The 21,233-nt window shown below is 37.0% G+C and overlaps 1 protein-coding gene across 1 annotated transcript in view; it reads right to left on the bottom strand.

Annotated features, from left to right (window-relative positions):
* The window catches only part of crhr2 (corticotropin releasing hormone receptor 2), an 88,358-nt gene that overhangs the window by 11,860 nt on the left and 55,265 nt on the right, over positions 1-21,233 (bottom strand). The window contains exons 5-10 of the mRNA XM_066717227.1: positions 16,207-16,292; positions 12,881-12,987; positions 11,663-11,780; positions 8,359-8,512; positions 6,061-6,121; positions 1,254-1,326 (exon numbers count right to left, since the gene is read on the bottom strand). Coding sequence (XP_066573324.1) covers positions 1,254-1,326; positions 6,061-6,121; positions 8,359-8,512; positions 11,663-11,780; positions 12,881-12,987; positions 16,207-16,292 — 599 coding nt within the window. The remainder of the gene's footprint in view (positions 1-1,253; positions 1,327-6,060; positions 6,122-8,358; positions 8,513-11,662; positions 11,781-12,880; positions 12,988-16,206; positions 16,293-21,233) is intronic.

The following is a 21,233-nucleotide window of genomic DNA, read 5'->3' as shown; positions in this document are numbered from 1 at the left end:
AAACTGCTTAACAACAGTAAAAGAGAATACTGTGCGGCTTCCAAGAAATGTGTTGACCGAAAGGAATACAATAATCCACATTTAGATCTGTCTGTGAGCAGATTTGATTGTAATGTAAATTAAATCGGTTTTACTTAATCTGATATGAATCCACCGGAACAATAAATATATTTGTAGATTAAAGGAAGAAGGAAAGAATCTGTGGGATTTGATTTTCCACGTCAGTTTTAAGTACAGGGCACTGTTACATATAACCGATAATTCTCCCCAGTGATGTCTTTTGGCCTTCGAAGTAAATGTTATCGCATAGCCTTGTCAAGCAAGAAACATAAAATAATTATAACTGTGAAGTGCGGTAAAAAGACATATAATTAAAGAGCTAAAATATAGCATTTTAAATCTTCTCCCTTTGTAAGAAATCGTTGTTACATCAGTGCCAAGTAAAAAACAACTCCAAGAACAAAGACTGTAATTATAATTGCCCCATTTATCTTATCAGGAACCTGAACAATTCAGAGAGTTGAAGTTGCTTCATAATCTGACATCATAAAACCCTTCAGAATGGCTTTCTAAGCGCTTGAGCTGAAACTGTATTAATTTTAATTTCCTCTGAACAAAGACTGTCGGCATTTAAGAGTAATAATTGTGCAGCACAAATTAAGCAAAGCAACATTAATAATTTCACTAATGTCTTTCATAGAGCTGATAGAGAATCTATTAATCACTAAACGTGTATTATTGTTATTATTATTATTATTGTTATATCTACCACTACGTCTAGTAATGATACTACTACTAATAATAATAATACATACATGAATTAACACAAGTCTCAACAACTTTTTGTGCATATATATTAAACCACAGTAATGTGTTTTAGACATATAGAAAGGGTAAGAAGATGAGGCAATCGAACATAAATGTTGTAAGAATTAATTTAAAAAAGGTTTTACTTCCTGATTATGTCTCATTTGTTAAATGCATATGTCACTTCAGATGTACCAGGCCAACAGTTGAACGGAAAATGTTACATTTATTTTGCAAAATAGGAAGCAGATTAATGCGAGATTATTTGGGATTCAGACTGTATAGTGACAGTAATGAATAGTGTTATAAAAGGACAGCTGTTTATCAAATCCTTGTACAAGTTGATTGAAAATAGTCCCCATATAAGGACAGTAAAAATGTAATGCATATAAAAACTGGTTTAATGCAATGGTTATAACAAATACTGGTAACTTACTTTTACTTACCAATAGTACAAGAATCACCGGCCCTTGGTATATGTAGTCAATATACTTGCCAGGTTCTTTTCCAAACCAGCATCTGTGAATATATTTAAGGAACGACATTTGTTTGTAACAAGCTCAGCAAAAGGGATCCTTCGGTATATATCCACTCATCCCTGTTACACTTTACTTCCTGCCTGACTAACACTTTCATATTGGCAACATAACAGAATAAAACAACATTCATACTCCTTTACAACCACTTCACACATTAACAAACAACAAGCACATATACAATGGCAACATTTAATAAAAGTAATTCCAATGGTAATGTAATTTGATATCACACGTGACCTAACAGTTTATTCCATGAGTATACAGTAATTACTCCAAATTACTGCTGAAGGGAGGGGCAAAGTAACAAAACAAATTTATAAATGCACATAACTAATATTACAACACTGTATTTGTATCTGCACTGACAACCCCACTATACCAGAAGACTAGTCCCCTAACATGCAAGGTTTGTACTCTCTACCTTGTTCAGAGAGATTACTTGCTCAAAAACATTATATGAGCCCTGTTATAAAAGCATGTGTCCTTCAGATGGAGCAGCTAACAACCTGAACTTGCTGGAATAAAAGTGTATTCGGCTGAGGTGGTGTTGTGAGCAGAAAGAACATGAGACTGTTCCTCTGCTCCAATGCCTGGAAATACTTTAAGATGCTTCTGCAGAGTCTGATTAAAAGTCCCACAACAAACATCTGCTGTGGCCGAGTAGCTTCATACATTTTTTACATGTAGCTTTATCTCCCCGAATAGCCGATAAAGTTGTCTTTCTTGTATTTTGTTTTTGTTTATGACAGTGAGTTTCCAAACAAGACGACTTTATACATCAGATTTATTTCTCATGTTTTTAAATGTTTTTTATTCTTAACACAATATAGTTAGAGTGGTATAGCTCTATCATAAAAATAGCAATATTCTTTATATCCAGCTGGTATGTATTCTTGACCATATACACCGATCAGCCATAACTTTATGACCGCTGACAGGTGAAGTGAATAACACTAATAATCTCGTTATCATGGCACCTGTCAGTGTGTGGGATATATTAGGCTGCAAGTGAACATTTTTTCCTCAAAGTTGATGTGTTAGAAGCAGGAAAAATAGGCAAGTGTAAGGATCTGAGTGACTTGGTCCGATCCAACAGACGAGCTACTGTAGCTCAAATTGCTGAAAAAGTGAATGCTGGTTCTGATAGAAAGGTGTCAGAACACACAGTGCATCGCAGTTTGTTGCGTATGGGGCTGCGTAGCCGCAGACCAGTCAAGGTGCCCATGCTGACCCCTGTCCACTGCCTAAAGCGCCTATAATGGGCACGTGAGCATCAGAACTGGACCACGGAGCAATGGAAGAAGGTGGCCTGGTCTGATGAATCACGAGTTCAAGGTGTTGACTTGGCCTCCAAATTCCCCAGATCTCAATCCAATCGAGCATCTGTGGGATGTGCTGGACAAACAAGTCCGATCCATAGAGGCCCCACCTCGCAACTTACAGGACTTAAAGGATCTGCTGCTAACGTCTTGGTGCCAGATACCACAGCACACCTTCAGAGGTCTAGTGGAGTCCATGCCTCGACGGGTCAGGGCTGTTTTTTGGCAGCAAAAGGGGGACCTACACAATATTAGGCAGGTGGTCACAATGGTATGGCTGATCGGTTTATAGTATATGTCTGTTGAGTGCTGCTGAAATGATCTTGTTGCACAAAAAGTTATTTCTTTTTTAGTGCCATGTGTATGTAGCGTTATGTTGGGTGTATTTGGATAAGAGCATTTGGGCTCTGAGCTGAAGCACTAATCTAAAGAAAACCTCTCCCCCCCAAAGTTATCAGATTCCCTTAGCTCATCAGCTTGGAACTGGTTTGCATCAAAGTGACAGTTTTGGGGAGGATGGCACCAAGAAGAGGCCAAATAGTTTGGAATTCTGCTATGAGATGTCTGGAGAAAGGGGCCTGTAGGTGATAAAAACTCTTTGAAGTGGACGAGAGCCGAAATCCCGACATAGAGCTACGAACCCGGGCCAACCGGCATATCCAAAGGATGGCATGGATTGACATCAGTCATAAATCAAGCCCCCCTCCAATAGGACACTGGGGGCTGAAACTGAAATCCAATCTCAAGAACTCAGGAACCAATCACCTATTGATCTGACAGACTATAAGGAACAGCGGAAAGTCAGTCTCTCTCGCTCTCTCACCTGAACCAGTAACTCGCTGCCACAGCTCAACCTGTAGCTCTGTTGCCAGAACCGGAACCAGAAACCAACTAAGTCTTTGCCGGCAACAGAAGAGTTAAACTGGGAGAAGCAGATTGAGCCGTACGAAGAATTCTTTTAAAGGACTTTATTAAATAAAGAACTTTACAGACTGCGCTGCCCGCCTGTGCCCACCTGATCAGTGGAGTTTTACAGCTGGACAATTGACAAGTCGACTGTATACGAAAGTGTTCAGTCATTTAAATAGCTATTTGAGTCTTAAGAAACTTTACCCTTGGAACAAACAGGGCCCTGCTTTCCTCAAAGACTTTGTCTTCAAATAAGTACGGTGAGAGACCCTGCTTGCCAAGAAGATTTTGTGCACAACCTTGGAGCCTTCAAACCAGTGGAAAATCTGTTTGGAAAAGACTCTACATTCGCGAAACCCCAACTTCCAGGTGCATCGACTGAGTGGAAGTTCTTGGACAAAGCCGAACCGGACTGCCTTTGTTCCAACCACATGGACCTCGTGCCGTGTGCTGTTATCTGAGCCCGAAGACAGAGAGGCCTCTCTGTGACGAAGTTCAGATAAGTTTAACAATTTGGAGTTCATGATTCATGACATTTGAGAAATCAATTAGACATGTTAATCTGTGATTCATAACTCTAGAATGTGTAATATCATTTAGTTTTCTTAAATATAAATGTGTGTTGCATTAAACTGTTTTGTTGATAATTTTAGAAATAAAATCTGTCAACGCTGAGAAATATCTTCTCATTCCTGTTTAACTGTTTAGTCTGAAATTGACACAAGTTAATAGACGTTAGATTATTGGTGGCCCTGCCAATCCTTAATCATTGAATAATAATCAGTGAAGGGAAATTGTGGTAACAAGTAATGATAGGATCTTTCTCGGCACCTAAACGTAAATGAGACTGATATATATATAACGAGAAGTTACCTGACATAAATACTAGCCTGCGTAGTTATTTAATGTCTGACTAATAATACTAACGAGAGACTCACCTTCGTCTTACTAACCGGTATTGTAGTCAATGTGTTTATAACCTTTTTTTGTTTAACGATTTGTGTTATCATATGCGATCCCATGGTCTTTGATTTGGTCACGGAAGTGATTTGTCTTTGATTTGTTGATCTAGAGTTGAATTTTAATTAGTTTTTCCCTTTTGTATAATTAGTGTAGTGCTACATTTAGTCTTTGTTTTGAATAAATTTGACAATTTATATCTTTGGAATTGGTGTCTGCATCCAATTATTACAGAAATTAAGTTCTACAAGATTCCAGGATTCGTGATAAGGTGATACTATAAATTCACTTCTTTAATTGAATTTTATAAGTGTACCTTACGCTACATGTATATCATTGGGATTTTACATGTTAAACTCTCTAAGACAGGGATGTGGTTCTACCAGAGAGGGCTTTTGGCTAACAAAGGCATTTCATGCATATGGATGAGAAAGGATGATGACAAAAGAAACCAGCTTCCTTCCTTTCAGCAGTAATTATTCAAGTGACATTCATCATTATTTTACATTTTTCTTCTTGCAGAGTTAAATATTTAAAATGTCTGTCTGGCACCTAAGCATAATCATAAATTATATATACATTTACATTTACAGAGGTGTTGTATAACTATCCCCCCTACCCCCATCGCCCCAATTAAAAAATAAATACAAAAGCAATTAACTCCAGTTATTCAATACCAAGTGGTATGCATTTAATTGTACATTTCTCACCCTGTAAGATTATAAAGATAATTGAATGCATTATTGAAGTCTTTAGTGCTTGGGGAATGTAGTCAGTGAATTGTAGACACCACGTGCCCCAATGGCCTCTATGAGCGTTGTTATAAGGTGATTCAACCACAGTGGATTTCCCAACCAAGTCTCTCTCAATATTTAGGACATGTAAAACCAAATCTGATTCACTCAGTGAAAAGCAAAGTTTGAAAAATGCTTTCTCCTTAAGGCGGTAAGCGAACATGAATTTCTTTAATTGCTTTTCAGTTTTCAACGTGTTCAACTGACTGTACATTTCACAAGTTTAGGTTTTCATTGAGACATCATTTGTAATGACAGCACGGCATGACACTTTCAAGTGACAAAATTAAAAGCATGCCAGTAGAATTCACTTCATTAGGTAACCATGCAGCCCGGCCGTAGTTTATACATTCCTCTACACACGTCTGCACCCTTGCTATTATTATATGTTAGCTGAATGAACATCTGCCCCAGGACCTGCATGACGAACAAGACCAAGCAACCAAGCATTGTTTGCATATGGTGCCGTTTCACATTGTTGTAATATCTACGTGAAGACTGTCTGTGTTCTGTAGAATAGGATGAGATTTGTTGATTCAGTTACAATAATCGGAAGATTTTAAACAGCGCTGCACAGTAAATTCATTCATCACAGCATATGCGTAAATAAAGGATTTCTCTAGTATTTGGCATATATATATATATACATAACATATGAAATATTACATTACATTATATAATATTATAATGATATTATATATATAAAAAGATACATAAATTAAACTCACTTACTGCTCGTTTTCATTGTACAGCTTGCCAATAGCCCAGGCCACTATTATTGGACATGGAATACCTGTAAAACACACACATATATATATATATATATATATATATATATATATATATATATATATATAAATAGGGACCATTCTTCCTTTTTCCTACTCTCATACATCTCTATAGAAAAATAATTGGAAACTATAAAATAAGATTACTTGAATAGTAATATGATTATACAGTGCATCCCCTCAACATTTTTCAAATTGTCTTGGGTTTCAAGCCTTTAAATGTGGATTATTTTACCACACACCTTACTCCACACTGTTAAGGGGAAATACATTTTTATTGTAAAATTATACAGCTGTGAGTCTATTGGGTAGACCTCTGAGAACGTTGCACATCTGGAGTTGGCAATATTTGACCATTCTTCTTTACAAAACTGTTCAAGCTCTTTCAAGTTCCTTGGGCAGTGTTGACAACAATCTGTCATGCCACACATTTTAGAGTGCATATAGATCGAGGCTGTGACTGAGACACTCAAGGACATCATTTGTTTTTGTTCCTTATCCACTCCTGTGTAGTTCTGGCTGTGTGCTTTGGGTCATTGTCCTGCTGAAAGGTGAACTTCAGTCCCAGTTTCAGTTTTCTTGCAGAGGGCAGCAGGTTTTCCTCAAGGTCTCTTCTGTACTTTGCTCCATTTATTTTCACTGCTATCCTGACAATACTCCAGTCCAATGCCAATGAGAAACACCTCCATAACATGAAGCTGCACCACCAAGCTTCACAGTAGGGATGGTGTTCTTTGGGTAATAACGGTACCCACAAATAATTGTAAGACCACAAAACAGTTTTCCACATGGCTACAGAATCTCCTGTGTGTCCTGTAAAGTTGCCATTGGCTTCCTGGTAGCCTCTCTGATCAGTCTCCTTCTTGCTTGATCATCCAGTTTGCTGGGACAGCCTGATCTATGCTTTGAAATGCACGTCCAGCAGAACTACTGAATTTATTCTGAAATCATGTGAATCACTATAATTTGTGATTTTGATGGCAATTGCTTACACCTGAGCACAATTTCAAATGGTGAACAGTTTGAAGTTGGTGTAAACTTGCTATAGGCACTGTATATACTGTAGTATAGTCATTGTTTTCTGATTTCCATTATCACAAAAGTAAAGAGGCCAACCCACTTTATATTGATTGTCAATGAGTCATGCAGTAAGACAAAAAGTACACACAAATCAATACTAGTAGTTTAAGCAATATATTAGTTTGATTTCCAGACTCGTGGTGAAACAGCAGCTATTTCTAAAGTTTCAATTGCACATCTTGGAAGCAGTTAAGTATTTAGAAATCAACGTGTCTGTCACGAGTAAATCTACTTTTATTAGATATCACCTATTCTTTGTGGTTATCTTTATTTAAATACAGAGAGGTGTGGGGCACTGGTGTATGAAGGACAATATAAAGACTGCACTGGCCATGTTTCAGATTCAATTCATTAGAAATAATGCAGCCATTTCAGCGTAGATCTGATGGCATTGGCAATGGTGAGAAATATGAATACTAACAGGGACCAAAAAATATGATATGGTACATGCAGACACACAAGCCAGATCCAATGACCATTCAATGCCCACAGAGACAGTTTCTTCTACATTGTTGCTCTGTGTTGTGAATTAGTTGGTGGGAGGGTGACATACAGACATAGTAGCAGATATCAATGGTGATAATGACAAAGCATCACAGAAGATTTAGAAAATAATAATAAATTTCAATAATGAAATCTTCAAAACTTGTCTTTTGGAAGAGTTCTCCTGTTTTCCTTTAATTTGTCACCTGTCTGTATATATTTAGGCTATACACACACTACATACATATAAACCAATCTGTAAATAAACCTAATGAGGTCTTGACATACAAAAATAGTGTATTCCAGGATTTTTTTTTTCTCATTACTTAGTTTATTTTAGATACATCTATCATTATAGATCTGTTGGTTCAATTCCATAATGGAATTGTCCAATATTTTCTTGCCATTATTCACATCCTTTTCATTTTTACATTATTCCAAAAGAGCTTATCCTCAGGATTCTAGAATAATTTTATGTTTGGTGAGATATGAATTATGTTACCATTTCATGGTTACCATGCCATCAGGAGAATTAAATAATACAAACATAGGCTTAATATATAATGCAGGAAAGATCTGTCAAACAAAAGTAAACAATGACTTCATATTCATACCCTGGAAGGCGTTACTTTAAAAACATGTCATGAAACTTTGACTAAAATTAAATAAAGCTACTTACACCACCCAATGAAAAGGAATACCCATTTCCTCAGCTTATCTGTGGAGTAGGTCATGACTATTGCTGTATGGAGGTAACATCCTTCAACAAACATCCAGAAGAAATTGGTCACTACAAAGTAATTATATATCGTTGTAATAAGGCGACACCAGGGCTGAAAAAAACAAAACAAAAACAACACCATAATTTTAATATGAACATTTCTGGTAAGAAAAACTAAAAGTTAATTCTACAACAATCTTATACTCTGAATTATGTAACTTCTCTGGGTATTTTAGGCAGACTAAAATCTAAATTAATTGAATAGTACAAGTTCAGACACGGTCACACGGTGAATACACTAAGGACGAATAAATCCCATTTGATTTTTACATACAATGAAATGTTATCAATCAAATGCTTATGGTAAAGGCAATAAATACTTAATTCATAAATGGATATTGCAATCACTATAGGAAATGAATATTACATATGCTATGTTCCAATTAACAGTAGTAATACGGTCCACATACATTCTGTCAAAATTACTATAGTAGTATACACTCACCTAAAGGATTATTAGGAACACCATACTAATACTGTGTTTGACCCCCTTTCGCCTTCAGAACTGCCTTAATTCTACGTGGCATTGATTCAACAAGGTGCTGAAAGCATTCTTTAGAAATGTTGGCCCATATTGATAGGATAGCATCTTGCAGTTGATGGAGATTTGTGGGATGCACATCCAGGGCACGGAGCTCCCGTTCCACCACATCCCAAAGATGCTCTATTGGGTTGAGATCTGGTGACTGTGGGGGCCAGTTTAGTACAGTGAACTCATTGTCATGTTCAAGAAACCAATTTGAAATGATTCGACCTTTGTGACATGATGCATTATCCTGCTGGAAGTAGCCATCAGAGGATGGGTACATGGTGGTCATAAAGGGATGGACATGGTCAGAAACAATGCTCAGGTAGGCAGTGGCATTTAAACGATGCCCAATTGGCACTAAGGGGCCTAAAGTGTGCCAAGAAAACATCCCCCACACCATTACACCACCACCACCAGCCTGCACAGTGGTAACAAGGCATGATGGATCCATGTTCTCATTCTGTTTACGCCAAATTCTGACTCTACCATCTGAATGTCTCAACAGAAATCGAGACTCATCAGACCAGGCAACATTTTTCCAGTCTTCAACTGTCCAATTTTGGTGAGCTTGTGCAAATTGTAGCCTCTTTTTCCTATTTGTAGTGGAGATGAGTGGTACCCGGTGGGGTCTTCTGCTGTTGTAGCCCATCCGCCTCAAGGTTGTACGTGTTGTGGCTTCACAAATGCTTTGCTGCATACCTCGGTTGTAACGAGTGCTTATTTCAGTCAAAGTTGCTCTTCTATCAGCTTGAATCAGTCGGCCCATTCTCCTCTGACCTCTAGCATCAACAAGGCAATTTCGCCCACAGGACTGCCGCATACTGGATGTTTTTCCCTTTTCACACCATTCTTTGTAAACCCTAGAAATGGTTGTGCGTGAAAATCCCAGTAACTGAGCAGATTGTGAAATACTCAGACCGGCCCGTCTGGCACCAACAACCATGCCACGCTCAAAATTGCTTAAATCACATTTCTTTCCCATTCAGACATTCAGTTTGGAGTTCAGGAGATTGTCTTGACCAGGACCACACCCCTAAATGCATTGAAGCAACTGCCATGTGATTGGTTGGTTAGATAATTGCATTAATGAGAAATTGAACAGGTGTTCCTAATAATCCTTTAGGTGAGTGTATAAAACTGTAGTATTTTGTTATGCAACACCTTTATTCAAGCTATTTATAATATTGTAACTATGGGAATATATTATAATGTCAATACATTTTCACAACACTTAGCCCTTCAGTGTAGTCTTTCTTCTACTACAATTATGAACACATTTAATTTTGAGCATATAATTAAAAAGGACATTATCTACCTTTGTTCTTTTAATTATTCTGAGAAATTACCTTAAAAGATTGCAACTGCTTTATTAGCTTTGCATGTATAAGGTTGTGTAAATTTCTAAAGCAATCTCTCTCCCATACAGCAACACAACTGAAGCGTAGATATAATCAGCTAAATTGAGTAGTGTCACATTAAGGTTTTTATCACTGTAATATCTGCTGGTGGAAAATTATAGATTACATTTGCTGACTAATTGTATTTCATGGTCCATAGCTTAGTGTAGAAGGCTTAAATGTGCTTCAATAAAATACCAAGAACACTGAGACAGACACAAATACACACGCTGGAGTATAATTGAGTTCACCTACTAAAACCTTCTAAGAAAAGAAACCAAACACTTGTCATTTGTGTATGTAAAAGCATATTATCCATTTGAAAGGTAATCATGCTATAGAGACATTTTACTTCAGCTACTACTATGAACAATCTTATAGTGGTTATAACCAGGGGATCTGATATTAAAGTTTTACCCAATCTAACCACATTTGTGTGTGTTTGTGTGTGTGTTATGGTTATACCCCAAAACTTCCCCACTGTCCACAAGACCACATGCAAAAACATATTCACAGCTTCCCATTGATCCATATAATCAAAAAATGAAGAACGGCTGAAGGAAAAGTGACTTCTTAGAAAACAAGCAGATTGTTTTAATGTGCTCCACTAACTGGATTGCTCTCAAGTAGCCTGATACCAGGTACCATGAAGGATGTGGAAGATGGGTGACACTTTGAAAGCCTCCTCGTGTACTAGTCAGGTCAGGTACAACCTTCTTCAAATGGTATCCAACAGAGATATTGACCTTCAAGATGTGACAGGGGCTACAGATCTTGCATCGGTTGTCAGGTGGCATCATGAATCAGAAATGGGATCCAAGAAAAAGCATGTAGCTCTGACACTGATAAATGCAGGACAGTTGAGATCACATCCCTGTAGAGCATGAGTGATTGGGTGCCAATGCTCTTCAAAGCTGCAGTTTTGACTAGTGAAAGCTGGAAGGCTGGCTGTATCTGGAGATGTGATGAGGTTGCAAAACACAACAGATATGCAAGATGAGTTGTCCTGGTGTGTGCTGGGATCAGCATGTAGGGATGGAGGGACCTCCTTGGCATGATTGCATGCGCTCTGCTTTTGCTCATGAAGTGAGATCATGAATGTGCAAATCAACAGGATGCAGTGAGATTTAGCTTCAATAGATATCAATATTCACACTGTCAGCTGCATTGCACTGCCTTCCATTGTTTGTACAAAAGTAGATGAACCAAAATTCAAAGCTCTGAAATGGTTTGCCGAATTCACAGCAAATTCATATACATTTATAATTCCCGATACCTCGTTGCTCTCGTGTATATTGTGGTCAATCAACTGAAGAAGAAACCACATCACATTCCTCAAGATGAACGTTGTTATCAAGTTCCAATGTATTATATTGCGAAGGCATCTAATGCTCCTGCAAAAAAAAAAGAGAACAACAAAATATATTTAATTTCATATTATATTTCATTCAACTTTATTTTTAAAGTAAGAAATGGGTTAGCCATAAAAAACATTTGGAGTGAAAACTTGTTATATGGATAATGTGAAATATATGACTTTGGACCAAATCTCTCTAAAACCTGAATAATTTACACTGTGTAAACTTGATTTATCCTGGATATGCTTCATATAATTTTCTATATAACCCAGCTTATTTTACAGTCCATTCTGTATTGCTCTGAAGTAATCAGTAAAACTTATATTAACGAATACAATACATATATTAATATATTAATGGTACATGGTGTATATATACACATATAAAACACATTTAAAGAACAGCAGGAACTAGTTCCTTTGATATAAGTGTCAGACAAATAAGTTAACTACTAAATATTTCAGTAGACCCAAGCCATTCCCTAGGATCAAGATCTGGGCGTTTTTGTGTTGCATGTGGAAAGCATTTGAGTGTATTAACAGCATATCATATAATCTTAACATGAACTGTAGGATTTAAGGGAAGTAAATTTACTTTGCCCTTACAGTAATTCTTGCCTTCCAAAGTGTGAGATTTTCATTTGATCTCTTTGGTACGAAACCTCGTCAACTCCTTGCACTTAATATGATCATGATCAAGCTGGTTTTATGTTAAAGTAATTAACTGTTACTGTGAATCACTGTAACTGTCTAAAGTTATAGAGTGAATGTTTTTACACAGCTCAGTGCACAAACTGGAGTCAGGATATTGCCGGCTGCCTGCGAGCGTGGGTATTCATTTTGTTTATCAAAAGGAAATAAAATACTTCTAAGCTTCTTTTAAAACACTGGCACAAACACAATCAATCCAATAGTACATAAGCATACAACCACCTCATAGGGGCTTCGATAAAATAATAAAACATCTTCAAATTAAAGATGGCAACTGCAACACTTTCATATCTTTGGAGAAAAACTGAAATTACACTTTTTTCTTTTACACTAAACTGGCACCGCGGTTCTGTCGTGCCACCTCCAGTATGTGCTCAGTCAAACACGCAAAAGCCTTTATTGTAACACAATATGATTTTTACTTACCTCAAACACAAGAACAGCATGAAGGCCACAATCAGCGCCCCAATGGATATACAATGCCCTAGGTAGTTGATAATCAGGGCAATCTTGTAGTGCATGGGGTATTTTCTCTGAGCAGAAAAAGGAAAGAAAGCAGTTTGTGTTATTTACTTATTTATTTGTGTTTTTCATGGGAGAATTAACGTTTAGAAGAACAAAATAGACAAAATATCAGTTTTTCTAAACTGTTGGGAACTGGGACTAGGCTCGGAGCTGTAAACTGACTGGCAATTCTAGTTGTTATGATTTTAATCTATTTTTATCCTGTTATATCAATCATTGATGTAATTGAGTAAAAATACTGAAAGAACAAGAAAATAAGTCTGGTGTTTCACTATGAAGTTTATAAATGGTACTGATGATCATAAACCCACTCCTTCAATCCCATCTCTCTACATCCACTGCAGCTTCTTCCATTTCTCTTCCGGTGTCCTCTGAAATGTCGAGACAGATTCCAGCAAAGCCTGACTCGATGTGTGCCGATACCACACAGGTCTCAAGAGCTCAGCTCAACTCTCTTCTGCTCACAGGTCCATGACCTGTGCCTGGCTTGACCCTCCTGCCCCCTGGCTCCCCTCCTGCACACTACACACGCTCTCCTGTGCTGTTTCTGAGTGCATGTTTCCGCAAGTGGTTTCAGGTGATTCATAGCTGGAACAATCAAACAATATTCCAGTTATCTGAACAAACTGAGTTATAATAACAATCTGAGTAAATGACACTTTTTGCTACTAAAATGCAGAAGTTTGTTCAATTTCTCTTCCATAATCTGCAGTTTCCCATCTTATCCGAAATGCAGATAGTACTTGTATGAAACAGAGAGACCATCTAACACAAAACTGTGAGCTTGTAAAATGTCAAAAGGCATCAGAAGTAACGAGGGCTGCCACCTCTGAGCACAGTATTGGAGCCGAGCAAACTGTCTCTCAGGATGATTTTGAATTGAACCCTTCCAGATAGATTTCTATACTTGTTTAATCTATGCAGGTGATGTCATACAACAGGGTTCACATAGTGTGTGATTTATTCAAACAGGAGCTTCAGAACATGATAAAGCAAGTTAATGCTCCTTATCCTAAACCTGTTTTTTTATTATAATTATGTTTTTGTAGAAAAACTGTTCAGTTCGCCTTTAGGATGTGCAGCGTGGGCAGACCCTATCAGGTGATGTTCCTCTTAGTTGGATAACTATTAGATTATTTATGTTCTTCAGCTTGAATGTACATAATAAGGTCTATTACACTTCCATTAGTGGATTGATGCCAGTAGTGATGCCGTGGCTGTGCCAGAGAAGTAAATCAGACAGAACCACCTTGTGCTCATGGTTGTATCATGATTCTGTCCATAATGCAGTTCTGATTGCAGAGACTGTACAACTTGGTCCTGTTGTTCTCAGATAACAAGGACAACTGGGACATGGCAAGCATACATTTTGATCTAAAACAGTCTCTATTGCACTACTGCTGCCAACCTACTCATAGAAGAACACAATTAATAGAGAAAATCAATGCATGAAAACTCAATTCAAGGGAGGAGTCATTAGAACTAATTTAAACTGGAACTTGCCTGTATGGGCATGCTTATAATTGCCAAAATGCTTTAACCTCTAATGATGCATCGTGTAGTGTATTATCTTTCCTTCTTGTCTGTTTAGTTAATCTTCATGTGCTTATTTTGATCAAAAACATCTCCTCCCTTGCATTATTATCTGTGGTTTCTGCTTCAATCTGCCAACTGACTGTCTAGCATCTTGTGCCGTGTCACTCACAGTATTTCTTCTCTGTCCACTGTTGGCTTTGCCCTGGAGTAGATGCAGGTATTGCAGTTTGACTCAGGGTGGGATTGATCAAATGCACGGTAGGTTTGGGACAGGTACTCCCATGGTCAGGTGGAAGTGGACAGTGAAAGTGTTATATTACTGGTCTTCAATGAGTGAGTCAGTATCTCCTAGAGCGCTTGACTGATCTGTGGTTCTGTGACTTTGAACAATAGTGTACAGGTGACCTAATGATAGATTTCGCTGCAGAATTGACAGAAAAGGTTAAAATAAAGGATGTTCTGATTCAAATATGGTCACAATATTACAAGTTAAGCATGAACACATCCTAACTGAAATTTGCAGTCACCCGCTGTGGAAATGTTTGCTTGCAAGCGAGTTAGAGATATATATTAGTGGAGTTTTGCACCACATAAATTATTCACATGCATTTATATCATCTAGTTTATGGGCTGTCAATCCTTTTTTTTACCAATGACTCATTGTAGAGCCACACAGCTTCTAACACATATTTTGCAAACAGAATACTGGGAAAGTTTTCTGAATTAAACTAACTTATGAAACCTCTCTTCAATCACTAAAGGTACTATTTGTCATGAATATGCATATTTCAGCTTTATTTTTAATTCATACCTGAAATGAAAGTATGTTCAAGCCTCCCCAAAACACAAAGAAGAAATAAGCAGATGGGTAATTAACATTTTTTAATGAAAAGTAGATAAGATGCCAAGTTTTGCTGTTGTTTTTTTTTTTTTTTTGCTTTTGTTTATTTGCTTTTAAAAAAAAAAATCTCAGTTGATTGTATCTTGTCTCATCAGCCTCTATCGATATAGAAGAATACCTCTGCAAGAACCTCAGGAATGGGAATGAAGATTTTGAACATTATGAACTGACATTTTAATGTTTCAATCATTGTTGGCATTCATACATTTAAATCAACTTTACAGGAGAATAAAACAATCTGAATGTAGCAGAGAAAAGGTCACAAGCAAAATTATCTGTCACTTTTGAACATGGTACATTTGCGTGTTCAGTTTAGTAGGCTAGAGAAAATAATAACAAGAAATGAGAGAGAGTTTGTTCTGATGCAAACAGGCAACAGGTTTACTGTCAACCCCCACCCTCAGCTATGATCTAACTGTTGTGGATGGATTCGCAATACACAGAACTGATGGACACAGACAGACACACACATAGAAATAATACCCCAGTCCATCTAATTAGCTTAACAACACGCCTGCTGGGTGCCAGATTGCTACAATACTATCGTTTAGTCATAGTTTAATTACAACAATTGCATTCCAAGCTAGTTTATTGCATTGGAGAACATTTGTGCGAATGCAGAGAGCAGAGCTAAAAGGTCTTTGCTTTTAAATGGATCATATAACAAAGCCTGTGAGGGAGCAATAAAAGTGGAATGGTTAGTAAAGCGGATACTATGATGGTCATAATTTCAGCTTCTGCCACAAATAGCTTGTATGAATTAGAAATATAAATGTGTAAAGATGCCAACCTTCTCTTCCAAGATTGCTTCACAGTTGGAATAATTGCTCTTGAAAGCCCACGTTCCATTTTCCAAGCATTCCCTATAAGCATTCCCTGTAGGTGAAGAAGAAACAATAACGGATTTATCTTCAGTTCTGATTTCATGGACTTCAAATGTTGTATGACCCCATATTTTAAATAACAAGTTGTTTAAGAGTAATGTACGTGATTAAACTGTGTGATACAATAATATTTTCAGAGGCACGCCAGGAACTGAATATCCATGGAATGCAATTTCAAGAGGAGTGGAATATTGGCGTAGTCGTAGGAAACTTTTTTAACAGTTCAAACGTCTTAGTGGACATCAGTCTTTAGGTTGTAAATTAACTCAAATGTTGTCTACACTGGCAGACATACATTTCGTACGCTTGAGATCTGGATGCTGGTCTGTGTGTGTTAGTCCACACAAGGGCCCATTCAACATATTCATCACAAACTCAACTACACATATATTTAATTAATGTAACATGTTTTTGTTATGTTCATCAGGCTTGTTTAATCCCTAAATTAGACAGCAATATAATCCACATGACTCTACTATAGAAATGATACCTGGAACTGGATGGAAAAGACACTGGAGAATTCCCCTCAGGTATTCACAATATTAAAGTGCATGGATGCTTTTTGGACAATTACCCAAAACATTCAAGTCAAAGAACTACTAAGGTTAAAGAATATATAAATCGGGCGAACAACTCAAACAAATCACTCTGTATGACCTGCTCTGACTGTCATTAATCTTTTAATAGTTTCTATTAAATTACATATATTGCCAAAGTCACATAAACATAATTAAATGCTCCACATCTTAAATGCAGCAACACCACAATGGGTTTGCATGTGTACGATATGTGTATGTACGATGACAACCACATATTTTACAGAGTCTCAGTCTTCAATCCATCATGTCTCACTCGGCTGTTGACTTAATCAATCTGTATGCACTACCAGTTTGCACTTGAGCCAAGTCTTATTTTTAGCTGAGGCTTTCAGTTTGAACTCTTAATTTAAGATCCCATTTTCTTCCTGTCTCTGAGAGGTTTATGGAATAATAAAACACACTCATAGAGGCGAAGTACAAAGCCTCTCACTCCAAAGCATTATTAGCACATTATTAATGCATTCTGTGACTGACTCTAAAATATGTTTTCCAATTTTTATTTCAATTGGCTTTCTTTTCTCTTCCTTTATTAATAATATTGCTATTAACATTTTAAAGCTTAGCCTTAAAAATGTCTTCGGTCCAGATTTACATTCTAACATTTCGGTGAGTTATGAACTTAATGAGAAATGGTTTAATGATACTGGAAATTCCTTTTAATACACAAATTACTAAATCTTAGTAAGAGACAGAGTTTCAGAAACTCCATGATTCCCGATTTCCTTGTCAATAGGACATTTACTCAAGAAAGTATTCTCTCCTGCTGATATTGATTTCCAGTATTTATGCATTTCCATGTGTAATCTTTTATTTCTACAGAAGCCCACTTTTTGGAAAATGAAAGAGGATGTTGATTTATAAATTAAACTTTGCTTAATACCCGATTCGTTTTCACGTGAAGTCCTGGCAGCAAAGCCAGCCAAATAAATTGTCCATGGGTTGGGAATATTTACACTAGAGAATCCCTCGGACATTCCTTTGATGTAGACAGTAGAGAAACATCTGATTTGGACCTTGACAATGTTTCCAAATACACCATGTTGTGTTCCCCACACAACTGCTCACATCAGCTGCAATTAAGACCTAATTATACCAACAGACATGAGCCAGGGCAGATTGGATGATATCATTAGACGTCACATGCAGAATTAGCACAGGAATTCAGTTATATATATTTCAGCACATTTGTATTGTAAAGCCCAAGATATAACCATGTTACTAATGGTTTTAAACACATAATTTACAAAGCATGTTGCATTCCAATGTATGATGGGCATCGCATGATGTTTTAGTAATGACAGAGACAAAAGGTTATTGACAAAATCTAAAAAAGAAGAATCAACAATACGTTCACTACCAAAAGTGAACCAACTGCCTTGTGTCCACCTATGTGACTTATAGCCAGTGACGTTCTTATATCATCCACTAAACGTTTACGAAACAAGTGAGTGAATTTCTTCATCCGTATTTCCTTAAAAGTAAGGTCAGGGCTTGAATATATAGTATTTGAGGGCCTAGAAGTTAAATTAGTCTTCATTACAGGCATACACTGGTACATATATTGTAATTTAGATCTTTAACATACAGAGTAAAACAGATGGAATTGTGTAAATGCAGAAATAAAACTAAACCTGACAGTTACAGGGATTTTATTAAAAACTTACAGTATTGCCAAATTCACAGTGAATAAATAAATGTCAAACCATTACCAGTATTGTAACTGCTCTCAATGATCTCTAAAGGATGTTAATTGCAAAGTACCTCAGCCAGAATATAATTCTAAATTACAGGAAAGTGCAGATAATGATTGAACCATAACAGTTCTGCAATTATGCATCAGGAGAGCATTGTTCACTGTATCTGTGCTTAATCTTGGTGCATTACATTAAATTCCTTTTTTTTTCAAGACAGAAAGACTAGATTAGGTCCAAACTTGTATCCAACACAGTAACACAGATAATGTATTTTGTATTTAATTTACACTTTTAATTATAAATAAATAAATACATAAAGATGTATATGTATACATATTGTCAATGATGGCATTGCTGTTTTAGCCATCAGCATTTCCTAGAAATAAAAACATTGGATCTGCTATGAATAATTTATTATGAATAGATAAATATCTATAATGTTAAGATCAGAACACAATTTTCCTCAATTAAATATGGCTTATATAGGGTTATCCATCTATCTATCTATACATATATCTATATCTATATATATCTATATCTATCTATATATATATATATATATATATATACACTCACCTAAAGGATTATTAGGAACACCATACTAATACTGTGTTTGACCCCCTTTCGCCTTCAGAACTGCCTTAATTCTACGTGGCATTGATTCAACAAGGTGCTGAAAGCATTCTTTAGAAATGTTGGCCCATATTGATAGGATAGCATCTTGCAGTTGATGGAGATTTGTGGGATGCACATCCAGGGCACGAAGCTCCCGTTCCACCACATCCCAAAGATGCTCTATTGAGTTGAGATCTGGTGACTGTGAGGGCCAGTTTAGTACAGTGAACTCATTGTCATGTTCAAGAAACCAATTTGAAATGATTCGACCTTTGTGACATGGTGCATTATCCTGCTGGAAGTAGCCATCAGAGGATGGGTACATGGTGGTCATAAAGGGATGGACATGGTCAGAAATTTAAACGATGCCCAATTGGCACTAAGGGGCCTAAAGTGTGCCACGAAAACATCCCCCACACCATTACACCACCACCACCAGCCTGCACAGTGGTAACAAGGCATGATGGATCCATGTTCTCATTCTGTTTATGCCAAATTCTGACTCTACCATCTGAATGTCTCAACAGAAATCGAGACTCATCAGACCAGGCAACATTTTTCCAGTCTTCAACTGTCCAATTTTGGTGAGCTTGTGCAAATTGTAGCCTCTTTTTCCTATTTGTAGTGGAGATGAGTGGTACCCGGTGGGGTCTTCTGCTGTTGTAGCCCATCCGCCTCAAGGTTGTACGTGTTGTGGCTTCACAAATGCTTTGCTGCATACCTCGGTTGTAACGAGTGCTTATTTCAGTCAAAGTTGCTCTTCTATCAGCTTGAATCAGTCGGCCCATTCTCCTCTGACCTCTAGCATCAACAAGGCAATTTCGCCCACAGGACTGCCGCATACTGGATGTTTTTCCCTTTTCACACCATTCTTTGTAAACCCTAGAAATGGTTGTGCGTGAAAATCCCAGTAACTGAGCAGATTGTGAAATACTCAGACCGGCCCATGTGGCACCAACAACCATGCCACGCTCAAAATTGCTTAAATCACCTTTCTTTCCCATTCAGACATTCAGTTTGGAGTTCAGGAGATTGTCTTGACCAGGACCACACCCCTAAATGCATTGAAGCAACTGCCATGTGATTGGTTGGTTAGATAATTGCATTAATGAGAAATTGAACAGGTGTTCCTAATTATCCTTTAGGTGAGTGTATATATATATATATATATATATATATATATATATATATATATTTAGGAAATAAGAATAACATACATTATAAAAACATACTCTGTGTACTGTAAATTCTTGGACATATACCACTTCAAAAACAAACAACAATGTACTTATATTACACATACAAATAATATTTTGTTATTTAATATGTTATACTATGTTTATTACAAAATATAAATGTTTTTCATTTTAGTTTTTAAATATCTTAAACCGCTAAAGAAAAAGATTCTACAAACAAACAAAAACATCAGCTAAAATATCTTCTTTTCATGTTTAAGAGTTCTAAAAATATATAAGAACAACCTTTAACTTAGAAAGCCCCTGTCAAATATGTATCCTAAGGCTCAGTTAAAAATAAAATAAAAGATTTAAAAAGGAGAGCATAAGAGATTTGGCAAAAGCATCCGGAGGTCAGAGTTCACTTTGTTGCCCTCGGGCAGGTAATCTGAATGCTAGACCCAACAACAAAGCAAGCTTTCTATGAACTCTATGACTGAGTGACACAAAGGAACAGTGCAATGAAGTTAAAATCATGATGTGTGTTTCAACAGCTTGGAAATGACACTTCACATCAGGACAATTTATAGTCTGGCCTCAGAGGACATAAATACAAAAAGCCCTGAATGAGAATGCAGAGGTACAGCAATAGTTATAAAAACAGCGGCTGAAAGGAGGCACCAAGACAAGAAAGCATGAAGGCAAAGTGGCAACACTTTGAACTGCTGCAGGAAAAACGGTTTGATAGACGTAAATGAAGATGGGGGGTGTAAACATTTGATTTCAGTGGACAGGTAGGCAGAGTAAAAAAACAACAACCCTGTCTTAACTTAGGTCAAAGATCTGGATG

The sequence above is a fragment of the Amia ocellicauda genome, chromosome 2 (assembly GCF_036373705.1).
Source record: "Amia ocellicauda isolate fAmiCal2 chromosome 2, fAmiCal2.hap1, whole genome shotgun sequence".
Lineage (NCBI taxonomy): Eukaryota > Metazoa > Chordata > Actinopteri > Amiiformes > Amiidae > Amia > Amia ocellicauda.
The sequence above is the reverse complement of the archived record's forward strand: the minus strand, read 5'-3'. Positions and strand labels throughout refer to the sequence as shown.